The 20,987-nt window shown below is 35.7% G+C and overlaps 1 protein-coding gene and 1 long non-coding RNA gene across 11 annotated transcripts in view; one reads left to right on the top strand and one right to left on the bottom strand.

Moving 5' to 3' along the window:
- LOC104907672 (uncharacterized) overlaps nt 1–2,641 on the top strand; it is a 48,445-nt gene extending 45,804 nt beyond the window's left edge. For all 10 annotated transcript variants that reach the window (XM_010696630.4, XM_010696631.4, XM_048643146.2 and 7 more), the window contains 2 exons: nt 776–845; nt 2,106–2,641. In XM_010696630.4, coding sequence (XP_010694932.2) covers nt 776–845; nt 2,106–2,294 — 259 coding nt within the window. In that variant the 3' untranslated portion in view covers nt 2,295–2,641. The remainder of the gene's footprint in view (nt 1–775; nt 846–2,105) is intronic.
- A 15,554-nt stretch (nt 2,642–18,195) lies between these two features.
- LOC125496986 (uncharacterized) lies at nt 18,196–20,339 on the bottom strand. Its single transcript, XR_008969072.1, has 3 exons — nt 19,769–20,339; nt 19,060–19,122; nt 18,196–18,388 (listed from the first exon to the last, which is right to left on the bottom strand). It is a non-coding gene; the product is annotated as an uncharacterized LOC125496986 (long non-coding RNA).
- Nucleotides 20,340–20,987: the final 648 nt, after the last annotated feature.

Here is a 20,987-nt window from a genome sequence, read left to right as displayed (position 1 = left end):
TTTACGTGTGTACAACTAAAGATATTAATGATTAAAGAAGCGCGTTGGGCTGCGTGAAAAAGCAAACTTTCATTTAAAACAGAACCGAGGAAGTATATTAATTTTTTAAAAATTGTTAAATCTAAAAAATATTTTTGTTTTCCAGTATCACCCGTTTCCCACCCACCCCGCGGTTGATGGGTGGAGCGGATATGAGTGAAATTCTTGGCGGGTGATGGATTGTGTGGATGGAGATTGGGGTCGCGGTTGATGGGGCAGATGGAGGTCCACCCGAACGATCTCCGATCCATTGCCATCCTTACACACAGGCACACATCATGAACACGATGTGGATCTGTAGTAAGGGACCTCCAAGCAAAGTAGATATGATTCCTTCAGTATAAATTGTAAGTAGGTTCCAGCCCGCCCAATTCCCACACTCAATATAAGAAACCAGGTGCTGACTGCTGCGTGGTGGGGTTTTTAGGCTTATGATGATCTCATTCTCATTGTACTATAAATTAAACTTCACGAGTTGAGAAACACTATTGTACCATAAATAAACACGAATTGAGGCTTCTAAAATTAAGCAACTTAAGTAGTAAACTTAGTTTTACTATGACGTGAATGGCAATAATTACATAAATACCCTATGAAACTCTCAGTTGATCCTTCTATGGCATGAATATGCTGCTTTATAACATAAATTATTATTACAATCTCGCTGTCTAGGCTGCGTTCTATGACATATTTGGCATTTCATATACTTTCTAACTTGACTTTCTTGGAAATTCAGCACTGACTTGGTGAGTGCAGCGGCAGATGCTCTGTTTCCTTTAATTCTTTGTGAGCAAGGTCTATATCAGGTAACATTGCAGCTCATATCACATTAATCTGTCTTGTATAAATGGATTCTTCAGCAATGAGCTTGGCCCGTATTGCATTGCAAAATATGGCCAAGTTTTCTAAGTAGTCGTCGACTATAGTTTAATCTTCCTTTGCAAATTTTCGTACAGTAAAATTTGATTGACCCTTTCAGAGAGCCACTTTTAGTCATTCTTGCTCCCACTTTTAGAGAGGCCATGTTACGTCAAATCCTTTGCTGTTTTATCTTCCCACCATTTTGTCTTGATACTGGATATAGCTGCTTACGGAGAATTTTGTTTCCCTTATCTTACATTTGCCCTATGTGCCCTATAAAATCTCGAAAAAGGAAAGCAAAAGAATCTTGTATTTGTTACTCTTGCATTTGTTACTCTTGCATTTTCTGGCCTCTCTCTGCTGGATATAATTCACTGGTAACAATATCGACTTCTTGTTGATTGAAGTTGTTGCATTCATGTAGATGATACAACATTGGGCCCGTTATAATTTGTATGTTTTGGGATTGGATGTATGAGAAACTCCAAAGATTATCTGCAAGTGCAAAGCAGACTTTGCATTTATGGGAACAGTTACTTAAATTAAAAAAAGAATAATCATGGATTAGTCTTAATTAAAAATGAGAACTATATAAGTTTTGGGATTACATACTCTTTCTTGAGATAAAGATTCAACATCAATTTCATTTGTTCACCTAGGGCATCGAAATATCTGGTGTCTATAATATGTTGGGCTGTTTGATAAATTTTTGTCTTTTGCTGTGCTGAGATCTTGTCTTGCTACAAGTTGCTGGCTACGTGTTGTCTGTGCCCCCGTGGTATGATAAAACGATAATAGTTAGTGGGCATGCTGTCCACTAACGACATTTTTTCTTTTGAAAGTTACCTTTTTTCTTAAAAAAAAAAAAAACTTTTTGTTAAAACAAAAATATAAAAAAGGCTACTCTTGTCAAAAAGTAAATATGTGTTAATTAGTACTTTTGACACCAAAGAGAAAGATCAGTGAGGAAAACTGTGAATTGGAGTATGTTCTATTATAGAGAGAGTAACATATTTAACTGCTCGTATAATATTTTGCATGATGAGAGACATGATAATATTTTACCTTTCTCTTAACTTGCCAAATTTGCTGTGTTGATGCTTAAATGCTTGTCTGTTCTGTTACCTGTTCTGATTCGAAGCAAAGCTATTCTGAATCTTCCGCAGTATGCAGTCACTAATCTTCACTTCTTGCTGCTCTTTCAGCGTTTGTGCAATGAACTGATCGAGAAACAAACTAATCCAGCATTCAAGACGAGACTAGCAAATGCATTACATGCTCTTACGAGCGCAAACCAGATTTCTTCCACTCTGGATCGTATTAATTACCAAAGGTTCAGGAAGAATCTTCTAAATTTTCTGATCGAAGTTCGTGGGTTTCTGCAAATGGTATGATGTAAAATTTCCAGGAAGCACAACGTTTCTTCTCTAATTTGGGTGCCAAGGTTCAGGAGTTAGTACGAACCATTATTATATGGTGCAAGAGTACATATTTTATCCAGAAACTTCAACAGCTGCTGCAGTTTATAAATTGGTAATTTTCACCCGTAAACCATAGTATTGGTTTGATATATGAAGCTTCAGAAATACTTTCCATTGGGAATTTTTGTGAAGGCCCTTATTCCTTTTCGACTAGGGTAGGGGATAGAGTAGTCGATATCCTCGATTTTTATGTAAATATGTCTACTGAAGACTCGTAGCTTTGTGTCTTGTTGTATGTGAAATTATAGCTAGTGCAATCATGGAGAAGTTAGTGGTAAAATGCTGTTACATCTCTATTCTAACTATTTACTTTAACTAAAAAAAAATTAAAAATAAAAAGGAAACTACCTAATTAAATTTAAAAATAAAAAAAAAACATAACAAAAAGAAAACCATCAAGAATTCAAATATTCCTAATGTATTAGATATAATTAATAATTAATTTAATTTTCTACATTCCTTAAAAGATAAATTAATTTTCTACTTATTTTCGCACACATCACGTGCATATAAAACTAGTGGACTAATGATCTCGACTTCTCTCTAAAAATGAGAGCCTCTCACTCTAGAAAGAAAGAGTAGGAAGAAACCTAAAACCACTCAAAGTCCTCATCTAGAAAGTAAAACCACTCCAAAAACAAAACAAAACAATTCTCCTGGTCCCCATCCAGTTCTAAAAAATTCCAAATATGGAACCCACTGAAATCATAAATCTAGTACAAGGACAAGGACCAGCCATTAGAAGAGTGGGACAGAGATTCAGTGCGGAAGATCGCGACCTAGCACCAGAAGATAGCCTACTTCTAAATGCGGTAGTAGGAAAAGTGAAGGATGTTAGAGACTTTCAAGAACGAACCATCCAAGACTGGGTTTACCTCAAATGGACTACTCACGACGAGATTTCCATAAAAAAAGTAGGTAAACTATTCTTCTTCTTCTGTGTAGACAATAGAGACAGAGAAAATCTGGCAGCTCTAGGATCAGCCAGCTACGATGGAGCTCTAGTCATATTCTCATTATGTAATGCTAAAGCTTTTTACCACTCCTTGACCTTCCTAAATGCACCAATCTGGGTTAGAGTTGAAGGTCTCCCACTTATGTATAACAAACCACACATAGCTAGGAGAGCCCTCTCCAAAATAGGGAGAGTTCTTTACTTTGACAATAAATCCACATCTCCATCGTTCAAGGACCTTTTAAGAGCTAAAGTTGTCATCTCAATAAACAATCCATTGGTTCCTGGTTTCTACTTTGACTCACAAAACGGGGAACCAGATTGGGTAGACTTTAGGTATGAAGGAGTTTTTGTTTACTGTGCTAAGTGTGGAAGAATCGGCCATAGGAGGAACAGGTGTAGAATGCCAATCATCATAGCGAAACAACACTTTGATATAGTATTACACAATATGACGCATGGACGCGAACCAACTCACATATCCTCAAACTTCATACCACTGTTCACAAACAAGCTTATAAGTCTCAAAAGAGTTAACAGGAACCGTACTACTGAAGTTAACCTTGTTGATTATTCATGGGAAAGGGACGAGGAAGGAGATAGTCCCTCAGAAGTTACACTGTCAGATGAAAATGATGAAGAGGACCAGTATGATACCTCATCCTCTGATGATTCCTCAGGTAACTCAGAAGGTCCCCAAGATGGGAACCTAGAGAAAGGGGAAACTTCAAAGCCAGCCCAAGAAAACCAGAAAGAAGACCCTCCACAAAAAGACAATTCCCAAAACAATTCAAGCACAAGGAAAAGGAAAAATGAAGTTCCAGATGAAAACTCAAACAACAAAAGGAACAAATCCTTATCCCAAAAAGATGCAGCTGAGGAAGGCAACTCCAGTTCTAAGAAAAAGTTCATGATCAACACGCGCCAAAATAGGAGAGTAGCAAAAAGAAAACTGCATGGGCTTTTAATGCAGCGACGTAATAAGCAATTACTCCTCAACCACATTCCTTACACTTCATCAATTCCGTCTCCAGGTATCATTATCTCTAACCCTCTCCATTTCCACAACCAAGTAAAGTACAAAATTACCCCCCAACTTCAAGAAAGAAACAAGCCCCAGATAGTATTTTCCTCTGCAAAAAATTCTAAACCAGCTTCTTTCCTCTGGCAAAAAATCCTGCAGCTCAAAATAACTCTTCAACTCCCAGTTCATTTATGGCAAGCTACTCACTCCCACCACCTCACTTATATCTATTTATTTACCATTTCACTCTCATCCATCTACCTCACATCCGCACAACAAGTATTTTCCAAAAAATGAAAAAACAAAGTTTGTCTCCTTCCCAAAAAAGCCCAAACAACGAATTCAACTCTAAGTTTTCAACTCAATCATGGGACTCCTACAATGACACGCCACAAGAAGTCAACCTAGCACACCTCTTTCAAAACGTTCACATGGAAGAAAACAACAGGTTCTATTTCCCATCAGATCCGTTCTCTGATCCATTTATTCCATTTGGGTCATTAGATTATTTGGAATTAAACAACATGTTCAGCTCCTCAAATCTGTCAAAGAATAGCAGCCCACTTTCTGATAATTCTCTAGGCCCAAACTATCCTGATTCACCAAGCCCACTGAGCCCTCTAGTCCACCCACAAGAAGAAGAGAACCTTCATCAGAAGCACAAATCCAACCCAACAGTTGAGCCCAAACCTAGCAAAATCAAAGCCCTAAAATTTGAGGCCTGGGACGAACTAGGCAAAATAGTGCAACAATTCTTAGCCCACAAACAACCCACATTGCCACTTGAACACATGCTCCCCAGCTCAGAAATCTCAAACCCTCACTCAGTTCAAAAAACTACAAAAAAGACTGTCACAGCCTGCCCAAACCCCCCACCAAATTCTCCAGCTTCAGCAACTTCATTTGAGACAGCTCTATCACAATTCAAGGAAGAGGACTCTGAGGAGTCAATGGGATTGCAAGAAGATCTTAATTCCAAGCCACATCAACTGATTAACCCTCCGATAAAGTTCAAAATTTCAGAAGATCCTTACTACAGGCACTTTCCCAGAGCAAACATCAAGAGAAGAAGAGGAGAGAGAGAAAGAGTGAAGAAGTGGGAACCAAAAGGCTTTCTAGCCCTGCATCTGGCAAAAGGTAACCAAGCGGACAAGGAGGAAACAGTTCCAGATCTGAATCTCCCACCCTCGGAAGAGAGTATTCATCGCCCTCGAGCTCCAAAAAGGAAAAAAATCCAGAAGAGATGCAAAGGAAAAAACACCCTAGTCTTTGGTTTAGGAACCAGTGAATCCATCGACAACTCTCCATCAGACAAAGAACCAAAACTATCTCTGGAAACAGAAGGTGCGGCTAACCTAGAACAGTCTAAGAGGATTATATGAATATCATCAGTTGGAACTGTAGAGGGTTGAGCTCAAATTCCTCCCCTATACACTCTTTCATCAAGAATTTGACCACTATCCTAGCTCTAGATTTTATCTTTCTGTCTGAAACAAAATGCAATGTATGTCAGTTAATTCCGTTTTTTAGTAGATTAGGTTTTAAAAACTCTACGGGTAGTGATGTTGAAGGAAGTAAGGGTGGCTTATTTCTATGTTGGTCTGATAAGCTCAAAATCCTTATCCTTCACACTTCAAAAAATGTAATAATTTGTAGTGTTGTCTTCCCTAATGGCTATGAATGCCGAGTTGGCTTTGTGTATGGGTCCCCGGTGTTAGATTCTCGCTGCGTAGTGTGGACTAAAATTCAAAACTTGATGAACACAAAGTTAGCAGATTGGGTTCTAATAGGGGACTTCAATCAAGTTGATAGCAAACACCAGAAACTAGGTGGCAACAAAAAACTATTAGGAGCTCAAGATTTTATCAATTGGAAATTGAAAAATAATCTTCTTGACATACCATTTAAAGGGGTCAATTTCACCTGGACAAACAATAGACAAGGTAGTGACCTAATCATGGAAAGATTAGACAGAGGATTTTGTAATTCAAACTGGAAGGACGAGTTTCCAGATGCCACAATAACAAACCTTCCAGTTATCCTATCAGACCATAGCCCCATTTTGCTACAGACTCATCCTATCCACACAAAAAAAGCTAGACCATACAAATTAGAGAGTTGGTGTCTCCAGATAGAAGAAATAAAAAATATGATGGAAAGAGTTTGGAAAATGCAAATTCAAGGTTCCCCGGCCTTCATCATGCAAAGAAAGCTAGAATTTTTTCTTCAAGATGCTAGATCCTTTTGCCTGGACTACAAAAAAGAAAACACCTTGGACTGGCAGTCATTTCACCATCAAGCAGACACCAAACAATCTAACATCCAAACTGCTTCTCAAGGGGTACAAGCCATGATAGAAAGCCAGCGTTTAAGAGAGGTAATTCAAATCAAATGGGAGTATTGGAAGCAAAGGTCAAAATCAAAATGGGATACAATGGGAGACTCCACCACCTCATTTTTCTTCAGAAGTGTCAAAAGCAGGAGTATAAGGAATGAAATCCGAATGATCAAGAACGAAGAGGAAGAATGGATCTCTACCCAATCGGATTTAAAACAGGTTTTTACTAAATATTTCAAGGACATTTACATCGCAACCCAAGATAGGACTCCTATACACCCAAATGATGCCCTCCTTCAAAATCTCCCTTCCTTATCTGATTCTCACATCAAGATTCTTAATACTCCTTTCACCAAAGAAGAAATCAAGGCAGCTGCTTTCTCCACTAAACCTTTCAAATCTCCAGGTCCAGACGGATTCCCTCCAATGTTCTTTCAAGAGAATTGGGATTCAATTGGTAATAATATCTGTGACATAATGCAAATGTTCACATCTACAAATCATCTTCTCAGAGAAAGTAACAAAACATACATCTGTCTCATTCCAAAAACCAAGAACCCCACTACTCCTTCACAATTCAGACCTATCAGCCTTTGCAATTCCTCATACAAAATCATCTCAAAGACATTGGTCAATCGCTTGAAAATGATTATAGGAGATCTAGTGGGAAACTTCCAAAACGCTTTTGTTCCAGGTCGCCAGCTTGCAGACAACTGTCTCATCGCCCACGAAGTTCTCAACTGGGTAAAAAAACAGAAAAAAGGCACCCTTTATACAGGGATTATGAAAGTAGACCTTAGTAAAGCCTATGACCGAATAAGATGGGACTTCGTGGAAGCAGTCCTAACAAGAATGAAGTTCCCAGAAAATTGGATTAAATGGATAATGCAGTGTATCACAACAGTCTCTTATTCAATTCTCATCAACGGGGAACCCACAACTTGCGGGCCTGAGGCAAGGTGACCCCCTTTCTTTCTACATATTCATATTGTGCATGGAAGCACTGTCAACAACGTTAACAAAAGCACATGAAACAAAGGAAATCCATGGTATTAAAATCTCTAGGTCAGCCCCCTCCCTTTCACACTTGTTCTTTGCAGATGACGCTCTGTTCTTCTTCAAAGGGATACCTAAGGTTTGTTGGAAACTAAAAGAGATTCTCAGCGATTTTTGCGAAAAATCCGGAGAACTCATTAACTATGAAAAATCAACTCTAATGTTCAGTCCTAATACCCCAAGAAGATTCAGCTCTCTAATGAGGAAGCCCCTGAAAATGAAAACAACCAATACCCTAGGTCCTTACCTGGGGTGTGACCCGGATATAAATGGAGCAAAATCTACAAAGTTCGCGGGCCTAGTAGAGAAAGTGCATAACAGGATTGCCTCATGGAAGTTCATCAATCTTTCCCCTCCTGGTAAGCTGCTAATACTCATAAATGCTATCCTTTCAGCACTCTCATCCCATATTCTAGCGTTATACGAAATTCCAAAAACAATCACAAAAAAAATTGACTCCACACTACTGAGATTTCGGTGGAGTACTAACAAAGACAAAAAGCCAATTTACTGGAGGAAGAGAACTATCCTTGAAAAACACAAGTATGAAGGAGGTTTGAGCTTAAGAATTATGGAGGCAGCCAACGATTCTTTGTTGATAAAACAAGCCTGAAGAATCCATCACTCAAAAAACTCTGTGATACATCGCCTCTATCAAGCTAAGTACAAAACAGACCCACTATCAGCAGGTATCAAGAATAAAATTCCCTCTACAGCTTCCTATGCATTCAGAAGTATGTGTAAAGCAACCTTCAAGGCTAGAAATCAATTCAAGCATCAGATAGGAGATGGTGCCAACACAAAGATATTTGAAGACTGGTGGGTAGGGAAAACGAAAATCAACTATCATCAAAATTCAATCTCAACCCTCTCCCAAAATGCAAAAGTAGAGGACCTACTAATAGATGGGAACTGGAATGCAGCAACTGTTTGGAATAATTTTTCAAGAGAAGAAGCAAGGAATATTCTGGCTATCAATTTTCCAACCTCCCAAAAACCGGATTCCTTCACCTGGAGCCGACAAAAGAATGGAACTTACACAGCAAGATCGGGGTATTGGTCTCTCCTCACGAACAACAACTCTCAAATCCCAGGGACCAGACCTGAAAGCTTCTCCTATCACATATGGCATCTAAACGTTTTCCCTAAATGGAAAATGTTTCTGTGGAAGATAGTGAACAGAATAATCCCGTCAGCAGAAAATCTCTCAAAAAGGAAAATCATAGTCCCTACAGAATGTCACCTCTATGGTACTAATTATGAAACGATGGAGCATCTCTTCAGAGATTGTCAATTCTCCAGCAAAATTTGGATCACAACTATGGGTATAAGACCTACAATCAGCCCTTGTATCCCTCTTGACAAATGGGTCAAAAACTTCATGAGGTTGCTAAAGGACAGGGACAAGGAAGAAGTTGCACAAGACAACTACCAAGTACCAGCAAATTCATTGCAACATTATGGGCTATCTGGCTCCACAGGAATGAGATTGTCTTCAGAAACTCAACTCCGGACCCAAACAAGATAATGCTCTTGTATAAAGAATCTATGAACAGACTGCAAAATTTTCAAACTCCAAAAAACAAAGGAGGCAAGCAATGGCAGAAAGACAAGAACATCTCATGGACAAAAGGCACGATTAAGACGAAAAGTATCACATGTGTACAAGTAGATGGAGCCTGGAAGAAAGATAAAAAAGACGACTCCTGGGAAGCAGCGATAGCTTGGGTTGAAGAGGGTTCTACTACAAGCTTCGAGGCCCACAAAGTTCTATCATCATCCCCCATTCAAACAGAAGCTAAAGCACTATATGATTGTCTCAAATTTTGGTCGAATAAAGCAAAAGCAATCTCTATAAAGGTAGACTGTAGAGATCTGGTTAAGGAATTAGCTTCAAAGGAAGGCGAGAATATCGAAATCAGCAACTTAGTGTCGGAAATTAAGAAGGCAGCAGACAGCTTTGACTTTATTTCTTGTAACTATGTTAGTAGAAGTGAAGTGACCAATGCGCATAACCTAGCCGTAAAAGCTAGGAAAGGCAAATAGGAGCTTCACAACCCTTTGTCAAAAAAAAAAAAAAAAAAAAAAAAAACTAGTGGACTTATACTGAATCCAATTGGGCCGTTCATATGTCAAATTTATAATAGAATTGTAACTGCTACTTGCTGTATCTTCACGGACTACATCTATAAAGAGACTGAACTTCTATACATCGCCCTACAATTACTTAAAATCGCCCAAAAAAAATTGAAATTACATTTATAACCTTTCACTTTTTTATTCTTAAATCACCACCACCATACCCTCATACCAAACTGCCACCACCACCACTCACCTCTTGCTTGGCTGCTGCTGCCACCCACCCACCTCACTCCACCACCCTCACCTTCATTGAGATTACCCCTCTCTCTCTCCTTCAACTTTATGCATACCACCACCACCCACCCACCTCACTCCACCACCTTCACCTCCACCTCCACTTCCTTCGCGTCACCCTTCACGTAGCCAGCACCACCTTCGCGTCACCCTTCACGTAGCCAACACCACCTTTGTGTCACCCTTCACGTAGCCAGCACCACCTTCGCGAAACCAACAATTTTTCTTTTACATCCCGAATGTCCGGCCAGGACATTCGCCCCATGGCCAGGACGTTGTGGCCATGGGGCGAACGTCCTGGCCGGGCGATCGCCCCATGGTATGGACGTCCTGACCGGATGTTCATACCATAGGGTGATCGTCCGGCGAGGACGTTCGCGATTTAAAAAAAAGTTGCAGGCTTTTTGCGTGTGCGGTGGAGGATGTCGCAGTGGTAGGATGTCGTGGTGGTAGGATGTTGTGGTGGTAGGTTGTCGCGGTGGCAGTGGAAAGATAGGTGGTGGTGGTGGGGTGGTGGGTGGTGTGGAAAAGAGGAGAAGGTGAAAGACAGTGGGAAGGTGGGTGGTGGGTGGTTTGGAAAAGAGGAGAGGGTGAAAGGGTAGTGGGGAGGTAGGTGGTGGTGGTGAGGGTGGTGGGTGGTGGTGGTGGGGGTGGTGGGTGGTGGAAAAGATGAAAGGGTAAAATGGTCTATAAAAATAAATTTGGGCGATTTTAAGTAATTGTGGAGCGATGTTGAACAATCCTCATAAAAAGATCAGCACGGGTACAAGAAATATTAGTGTTTTTCATGGATGTAAACATAGGTTATAATATTGTTGAAACTGACTTGATCCAATTTTTCCCAGGTTTTGAACAAGAGTTTGCGACCCGAAATCTAAAATGACTTGAATTTGATGAACTCGAGAGCTTTCGGGTTAGGGTTGTTCGATTGACCTAAAATTCAAATTGAATGTTAAAACAATTAAAATAACATACAATCCCCATTTTTTATTAGTTTTATTGTTATTTCAAAGTCAAAGTTCATTAACTTTGACCTTATTATAGCACTAAACATTGTCATGTGGGATTTTGTTAAATTTGTTCCATATGTAGATCTAAGTTATCAACTTTTTATAATTTTAATTAATACATAATTGAAGATATTATAGGTCATAGTAACATCTTGGAGATCGTAAAAAAGCAAAGAAGTAAGCTAATAAAAAATTGGGGAGTAACTAATAGTCAAACATAAAATATTTACATGAAATAAATGTTGGCCAATTGACCAACTTGGTGAAAAAAACAAGTGAACCTCAACCACAACTAGTAAATTGAAAATTGTTGGCGACACCATGATAATTTTTAAAACACCCTATGACATATAGGTCTTAAATTAAGTCTAAAATGACGAAAATGCATGTGTGTACAACACTGCTAGAACTTTCACAACGACTTCAATATTTTGATTTGTTATCGTCAAACGTTGTTTTGTTACATTAATGATTTAAATTTTTCCAATTTTGATTGCTTAAATCATATATATCTTATTAATATGATCGTCATGTCATATTTAGATGAAATAGTTATATAAACAAAAAATACTTATATTTTTATGAAAAATAGAACAATCAAAAAGCTGAATGTTAGGCATTATCATCCCGTACTTTGACCCTAACCCAACCTAAAATAGAGCCACTCATATTTATCAAAACCGAAATCGGCTCGTCCCACTCATGGGATGAGTGAAATTGAAACACTTCTTAGCACTAATACAATCTTTATTTACCTTTTCTACATACTTTTTAGTACACAAAAAACATTTAGTATCAAGCAAACACTTCCTATTAACAATATAATTTATTTACAAAGAACTTAATATCAGAATGCTTTTTTAACCAAATCTATTCAAGTTTGTCTTCTTTTAATTGGTTTGGGATAAAAAAGAATCTGTTCGGATTCTGGTGAAGTTTGGGTCAGGTTCACTTCTAGTTGGGTATAATCTCCCAAGTTTGGAGCTCCTCCAAATGTATTTAAGGACTATGTATGATTAGGTATGTGAATTAGATTGAACTAATAATGTCCACACTATATGTGTACTTAATTTTAAGACTTACAAAAAAAATGAAGAGAGATAAAAGTTACAGAGAGAAAGTCTGATTCCAAACGAAAACACGGCCCAAAATCTCCAATTCACAAACCTTAGCCCTCGTAAAGAAAAAGTACAACTCAGTTCGCAACAAATTGCTCCTTCCCAAGATATATTTACCTTCACTATAATAGTATAATTGTCCAATATACATAAGTCATGTCAATTAAGAAAGATTAAATTAGCTTGCAAGTAAATTCAAAATTTCAAATCAATGACCTCTTGTTATTATACATAACCAATTACCATTCAACCAATTTTTAATCATGCTTTAACTATCCACACTATTATAGTTGTACCTTTTAATTGTTGAGTTTTCCTTAAAATATTTTAATGAGAATTGGAAAAAAATGTATATCAAGTTCGAAAAACAATACCAACCCGAGGCAACGCGCAGATCCAAATGCTAGTTTGAGTACAAAATAGGTGTATTGGGGCAATAATTAGTCTACCCACCGGGTAATATACCCACCACTAATAGAAAGTAATGGTAAGTAATGATAGTGGAATTCAACTCACATGATTAATAATATTTTAATGCTTATATTAGTAGTGGGTAGATTACCCACCGGGTAGAGATAGCAATGTCGGGCAAAGTTTGTCAGAGCATTAATGGCGAGTGTGAAGTGTGGTTGCTTACTTTCAGAGGAAATTAATTATTTCAGCGTGCAATTGATCTTTACCTCTATAATTTGAGCGTTGTTTGGATTTTCCTTGTTGGAAGAATTGAGATTAGCCATTTCTCGTGTCTTATCTCTCCTACAAGAATATTAAATGCGAAAGGATGGTTGAGCTCAAAGTGGAGTGTTTCTCCCCTTATTCTCTACTTAAAGGTAATATCCTTACCTTACTATAAAAGGGAAGTTCAAGTATTCAATTTTCTCACAGCTTTCTCCTCTCATCTTTCATTTACTATTATTCCCCTGAAGCGGGAGTCTTTCTCTGTTAAGTTGTTTTCATTTATGATGGATAAGCCAAAACATTTTTAAGGAAGCTCTACTTGAAAACTCTAATTCTAAAAATTATGAGCAGAGTGATTCTTCCCCAAATGTTTGTGTGAAAAATGTTGGTATATCTAGTGTTGTTCCCCCTCTTTGTGTACCCAATGTCTCCCCGGTTGGAGGTGTCTCTCTTGATAGTTGATCCTCCTTCTCGTGTTGGATGATCTCCTGCAGGTCCAACTTGATATTGTTGAGTGGCTATGCCTACAATTTTCTGATATGAATTTATCTGATCTAAATTTATCTTTTTGATCTGAATTTAATCTGAACTTATTTTTTCTGATCTGATCTGATCTTTCTTTTATAAAATATATTATTACTATTATATTATTACTTTGTAAATCGTTATTATGCAGTACTCCCTCCGTTTTCTAAAGATCTTCCCACTTAATGTTCCTACAGATACCAAGGAAAATCAAGTTGTGTGGGGCATGGTGTGAGTAAAGTAGGAGAGAGAAAGGGGTTAAGATAAATAAACAAATAAAAAAGGGTTAAAGTAGGAGAGAGAAAGGGAGTAAAATTGAATTAATAATGTAATGGTGGACCATATGATAGTGACATGTGAGGGTAAATAGGGAAATTTGTTTTGCCAAATAAGGAATAAAGCAAAAGTGGGAAGATCTTTTAGAAACATCCTTAAACGGAAAGTGGGAAGATCTTTAGGAAACGGAGGGAGTACATTATAAGATCTTCTTTATAGTACTACTATTATTATCATTTTATTTCTATTACAACTTTTACACAACTTTTATTATTAATAATAATAATAATAATTATTATTATTATAAGAACAACAATAATAATTATAATAATAATTATTATTATTACTAAAAATAATTATATAACTCAAGTCATTAATTTATAAGAGCATTTATACAATGTTTCACACTTTCCCTTAAAAAAATGTTTCACACTTGAGAAGTCGGCAAACTCAACTCTTTTTTTCCATATAAAATAAAATAAGATATACAAACAACTATGAGTTGAGCAAAAAAGAAAAAAATATCGTGCAACTTCAAATAGCTAGAGAGATTTGGAATTCGGTAGGAAGAGGTATACTGAATCTAAATTTCTAATTTGTATCTCACACTTAGCTTATTTTGAAATGTAATCCGAACTTAGTAGTTTCGTTGTCATGAATTTGAGATATCATATTTTATATATTTCTTATTTTTGCGTCAATCTTATGTTCTTAACACGTGTCTTTTAATTTTCTATTATTTAATAACAACAAAATAACTTAATATAATGATAACAATGACATTTAAAATGGTAACAACAAGATTGATAATAATTACCAATATTAATAATTAATAAGTACAACAACAATAATAATTCTTTTGAACAAATGTACTAGTAAATAATAATATTCCCTTTGTATTTTTTATCTTTCTCACTTAGAATCTTGACACTATTCACAATTAGAGAGAATCTTTTAGATTTTTCTCAATATATAAGAAAAAATATAGTCATGTGGGGTCTTGTTTGATTCGTCTCAATGAGTACTTTATTAATATTCAATTATTATAATTTTTACTAATATGTAATGAAAGATATTTATAATAATAATGAATTTTCAAATATAAGCATGATCTGAACTGATCTGATCTGATCTGGTCTGATCTGAACTTATTTTTCTGATCTGACCTGAACTGATATGATCTGATCTGATCCGAAATAAGCAAAAATAAGGTGAACTGAACATAGCCTTACACTAGCGCAAAGTTGGTCTAAAATAATATGTACTCCCTCTGTTTTTTTTATCTTTCTCACTTTTTTGTGCACATCTTCCAATGCACATTTTTGAACTTAAATATCTTTTATTATATAATAGTAAAATTATAACGATTGAATATTAATAATGTACTAATTGAGACGAATCAAACAAGACCCCACATGACTATATTTTTTCTTATAAATTGAAAAAAATTGAGAAGATTCTCTCTAAGTATGAATAGTGTCAAGATTCTAAGTGAGAACAATAAAAAAAACAGAGGGAGTATAGGGTAATACTTTTCAAATTCAAGTTTCTTAAATATGTAGGTAAGACTTTGGTAATTGGTAGCACTTTATTAATATGTAACACTTTTTTTATAAGTAACACTTTGATGTAGTACTTTTTCAATTGAGTATGATGTAATATTTTGAGATAGATAACACTTTTAAGCAACAATTTGATATTTGTAAAACATTTTAAAGTAACACTTTAAAATAGCTTATTTTTTTAGAGTATTAGTATTTTTTAGGTAGAGAAGGATAAATATCAAATTAGATTTGCAATTATCAAATGCTACTTATATTTATTAATTTAATTATGTATTGTATATTTTACTATATGTGAATTGCAATATAAATTTCATGAGTTATATCCAGTATTATCGTGTTTTATATTTATTTAAATATAATTATGAAATTTGAAATTGTTATTTTTGCAATTTATTTATGATGTTATAACTAAATGTATTTTGGGTTTTTTTTTTAAAATGAACTGAATAGTATTTTTCAGAAAATGGAAACCCAACTACCCTAACCCCCCCCCCCCCCAACGATTTTGTGAGTTAAAACCCCCCATCATCTTCTCTATCTCGTGTCCTTTGTTCATCCAAAACCTCAACCTAGTTTTCTCTTTACCCAATTCTCCCTTACACGTGAAATTCTTTCTCCTTGTTTCTTCTCGTCGGCTTCCCCAAGCTCGTCGGAGCTACGCCTACCACCCGTGGTTTCTCTCTCCTCTATTCGCGGTGTTGTTGTTGTTGTCCGGCATCGCCGTGCATCGGCCTGCCGCTTCTCGAGTTTTTTTTTTTCCGGTGCTCTGTTGTGGTGTATCATTTATTGTTGTTACCCTATCTTCTCTCTATTGTCTAGTCTGCGTCTATTGCCGATGCAGTGTGGCCTGCTGGTTCTATGCGTTCTCCTCCCTCCTAAGGTTGTTGTTCGTGGGTTGATAGTTTGTGTAACATCCCGTATTTATACTATTAAGTAATTATTTATATTATTATACTTTATAAAAATAATTTTAAATGTTCTTTTATTAAATATATTTTTATTTTCACATATTGACTTTATCTTAGAGGGGTCAAAAGGTAATTCTTAGATTTTCTAGGTTTAAATACCCAACTACCTATAAAGCTCCAATTTTTGTTATTAACCAACATCAAACATCAACTCTGTCCATCCATCTTTATATATCTTGGTTTTTTGGGTATTTTGAAGAGGGCCGGGAGAATCGAGTTTTGGCTTTGCGGTTTCGGATCGTCAATATTCAAAGAGCGGTTTTTGAGATTCCTTTTACAGAGTAATTTCACCCTTCTACTTTCCCTAATCAAGTAAGTAATAATCATAAGTTTAATTTCGTATTTGGTTAATTACTTTCTGAATTTGGAATTTTGTTAAATTAGGGTTCTTGAATAAATTAAATTGGGGGAAAATTTTGTTATATGAAATTTGAGTATTTTGTTCATGTTTGATGTTTAAATTTATTTTGATGTCATATTTTTGAGTTGGAGTATGCTTTCTCGTCCTTGATTATTCAAGTGGCATTAGCTAAGTTGATTTAGACGAATGTTTTAGTTACATTCAAATATGGATATATAGTTATATTATTTCCATAGATAAGATTGTCAATATATGTTGTCTATAGTTGAACTAACAGAAGTTGGGTATGGAATGCCACGAGTTTTATGGTAGTTATGATTTCAGGATCATTCATTTCAATTCTCAAAATAAATAAGTGTCGACTCTTCATTTGTAGATTAGTTATGCAAGTTTATCGTGCTAGAAATAATGTTATTGTTTTCGAAAACGATTAAAGCTCTTTAGCTAGGTAATGCCATTCATAGGTGAATTATGTGAAGTATAGTTAGGTTACTTATATTATATTATTATATTGTAGATTACGGGTTTGTAGAGGAATCTGTTTGACTTGAGATTGTGATTCATTGTCTATTATTGCTGATAAGGTAAGATTTCTTACTGTGCTTGTATAGATGAGTTCAAAAATTATCTTACATTGTTTTGGAAATTTATTTGTAAGAATGAGATCCTTTTTCATGAATTATATATATATATATATATATATATATATATATATATATATATATATTTGAGATTTGAATTGCTCTCGATTTTTTAGTTAGAAAGAAGTTTATGAGATTTATATTAAAAGGAGGAAGTTCCTCATTATTACCAAGTTTATTTAAATTGTGGGGTTGTTGGTAAGCGGTATTCCTCGAGTATGGAAGTATCGAGTATGGAAGTATGTTGAGTTAACAATGTCTCAATAATTTATTATAGTAGTTGGGAGTATATTGATCAATACTTTTGCCATTTGTCTTCCTTCTTGGTACATCATTTTCAAGTTAGGGGCATACATACTAGTGATTTTGGTGTTTACCTTATCTAGTGAACCTAGCTAGCTCATTGGATTTCTATTACTTCCTACTCACATATTTCAAAGGAGTTATATTTGAGTTATTTACAGAATGGTTCACAAAGAAATAAAGATAGGATTTGAGGTTGTTAGAAAGTTAATATATTATATATATAATCTGTACAACTTTTAAATAAATTTGCAAGATATTCTTATACGTCTCGCCTGCACAATGGATAATAGTTTTGTTTTATCATAGTATGAAATCTTGCTCAACCTTTTGCTGACCTACAGTGTCTAATGTGCAGGTACTTGAAGGTAGTTAACTTTTGGTTGGGTTAAAGAGTGAGTTGGATCTCCTTTAGCTTAATAGAGAGTAATAAGACTTCCTCTTTTATTTGTTTGACTTTAGAATTTATATTTTTATTTACTTTCTAGCTAGTTGGTATAACGCCCCGATTTCCAAGCATCATTAATTCATTAATTAACTCTTATTTAGCAGCGAAAGACTTAACTTAGTCGGTGCGTTATTGTCGTACTTTCCTTTTAGAAAATACAAGGCAACATAAGTTAATTAAAGAACATAACATTATAAATATTAAACTTCATAACTAACTTAGAAATGCATAAATAACTAGGTGAAACATAGTTAACGTTCATAAACTAATGTTCTTAAGTTAGAATACATAATAATAAGAGTTCTACATAATTTAAATAGTAATTATTCCTCACTGCTATGCCATTCCGTCATCCCCGTTGTTACCTAAAACAGAAAAACAAAACGTCATGAGCCGAAGCCCAATAACATACTACTCTCAACATGTAAATTCATTTAATTCATTTTAGTTGCAAACAGGGAGGGAAAGAATAAGTAAAAACATTTCATAAACATTTTATGTAAACATAAATTCATTATTATCTTATATCATAATCATCATCATAATTATCTTATTGGTAACTTGGCGAGTATAACATATAGGGACGTCTCCCATCATCATCTCTCATCATCATAATCATAGGGCAATAGCCACCAGGGACAATCGTCCCTAACCAGAAGGTGGCATAAAGCCATGCATAGTGGGTGCCACCAGGGACAATTGCCCTAACCAGAAGGTGGCGTTTCTGCCATAAAACAGAACAGTACGTGCACGATCAACATAACATCGTACTGCCAAGAACCATCTTTCACTTTTGTTTATCATGTTCCATTTCTTTTATTTATACATTATTATACTTCACAATCATCATGGGAATCATATTCTTTAATCTTCCACAAATCATCATAAATTACGTAACGTCATGAAATATCATGTTTATAAAAAGATTTCATATCCCGCAATCTATAAAAGCATATATTGAACATAAACATTATATAAAGATCACAATAAAACATATATTTAGAAAGGGAATGTGGGTATTAGCAGTAGCCGTTACCTCAAATCCTGCTTAGTAACTTTGATAGTCGGAGGAGGCTTGTAATATCCTTTTTCCCTTAATCTAACCAATAATTAAATAATATTAATAATTATCTTAACCCGTAGACTTATCTCCTATATATTTTTTTTAATGTCTTTACCTACATTACTTATTAAGAAAATACATGAAGTCATATTATAATCATTAGCTCCCTCATTTAAAATAATCTTTTTATTTTCATACATCTAACTCACATTAGAACTTATTGTGAATATTAGTAAAGTATGGTTACACATGATTTAGTGGATATATAAAAGTTACGAGTTTTCATATGTATATACATTAAGTTAAATTTTTCAATAATTAATTTATCTTGTTCACATGACTATAAATTAGATCAAATTTTTATGATTGTCGATAGAGTTGAAGAATTAGAATAGTAATAAATAGGTTGTTCACTTTTAACAAGTTGTACACGAGTTTCTGATATAAGAGTTAAACTATTTATCTTATCTAGATTACTTCTTAGTGTGTTTGTCATATTTTAGGCCCAAATATCAATGATCAGGTTCATATATTAATTGAGCCCACAAATTATCATTAAACTATAAAGCAAATATTCTAGTTCCATTTATACCAAAAAAAAAAAAAAAAAAAAAAAATTCTAGTTCCATAGATACAACAAGAAAGACAGAAATGGAAGTAAACAGAACATGGTTCCATATACCTTGCGGCAAGGACAAAGGAAGTGCGACGAGACGCACGACACCGGATAAGGAGGCTGCAGCGGCGAGATTGAAGGTGTCAGGGTGGTTCGTCGAAGGTGGTTCGTTCAGGTGGAGGTTCGTGCAGGTGGGTCGAGGAGAGAGAAGGATGCTGCGAATGGGTGTGCGAGCGAGGGTGGGTCGTAGGTGGTGGTGTGGTGATACAGAATGTTCGGTGGCTAGGCTGGCGGTGGAAGGCGGGGGAGTTGTTGCGGTGAGGCTTCTGCGTGGAGGTTGGCAAGTTTGAAATCTGGCTGGACTGCTGGAGGTTTGTGCGGTGGCGTCGTGGTGGTGCTGGGCAGTTGCCCAAAACAGAAAAATAAGAAGGTAAAAATGGAGCAGAGAAAAGATTGTTTGTAAATTTTTCTGATTTTTGCTTGTGGCTAGATGGAATTGTCAACCGGTATTTATCTCTTTTTTTGGAAGCCATGCTCCTACTATTAATCAGTTTGTCATTTGAAAAAATATGAACTTGGGTCATGATACATTAATGTTGGAAGATTGAGAATTCAAAATTTGGGGCTTCTTCCAGATTTTGTGAGATATTGTATAGCAACCTTTATTGACTATACTAGCTTTTAATCCGTGCAAAAATGCACGGGAAGTTTATTTTTTGAGATAATTGTGTACATCAAATGTAATATCTGTAAATATTGTTGCAACATATTTTGAAGCAGTTAAAGTTCGCATGCAATATAAATCATGAAAATCTGAGGTAAAAAAATACATGTCAACAAAGTGGATGAAAATAAAAATTAATTATTGAGTAACATTAATAATAAGAGTATTTAACCAACATTCTGAAATACTTCTTTGTACACTACGTTCGTGGTAACATTTGATGTTCCACGTTCTTTATCAACTATTAAAATTTTCAAACCCTTCTTGCTAGTAACTCTTGATACGGCCACATAAAATTGTCTGTAGCTGAAAACAGACCGAGGAAGATATAGGCCAACATGCGAAAGTGATTGTCCTTGACTTTTATTGATTGTCATTAAGCACACAACCAAAGGGAATTGTCTCCGTTGGAACTTGATGGGAAATTTTGTTGAGTCTGACGAAGTCAGCGTCATTCGTGGAATGAAGACGTTATTGCCCAAATTACTACCAGATACCACAATAGCCTCTATAATGCGATCGCCTAAGTGCTTAACGACCAATCTTGTGCCATTACATAGC

This window comes from Beta vulgaris, chromosome 4, assembly GCF_026745355.1.
Source record: "Beta vulgaris subsp. vulgaris cultivar EL10 chromosome 4, EL10.2, whole genome shotgun sequence".
Classification (NCBI taxonomy): domain Eukaryota; kingdom Viridiplantae; phylum Streptophyta; class Magnoliopsida; order Caryophyllales; family Amaranthaceae; genus Beta; species Beta vulgaris.
Note: the sequence above shows the minus strand (reverse complement) of the source record. Positions and strands in the feature narration are given on the sequence as shown.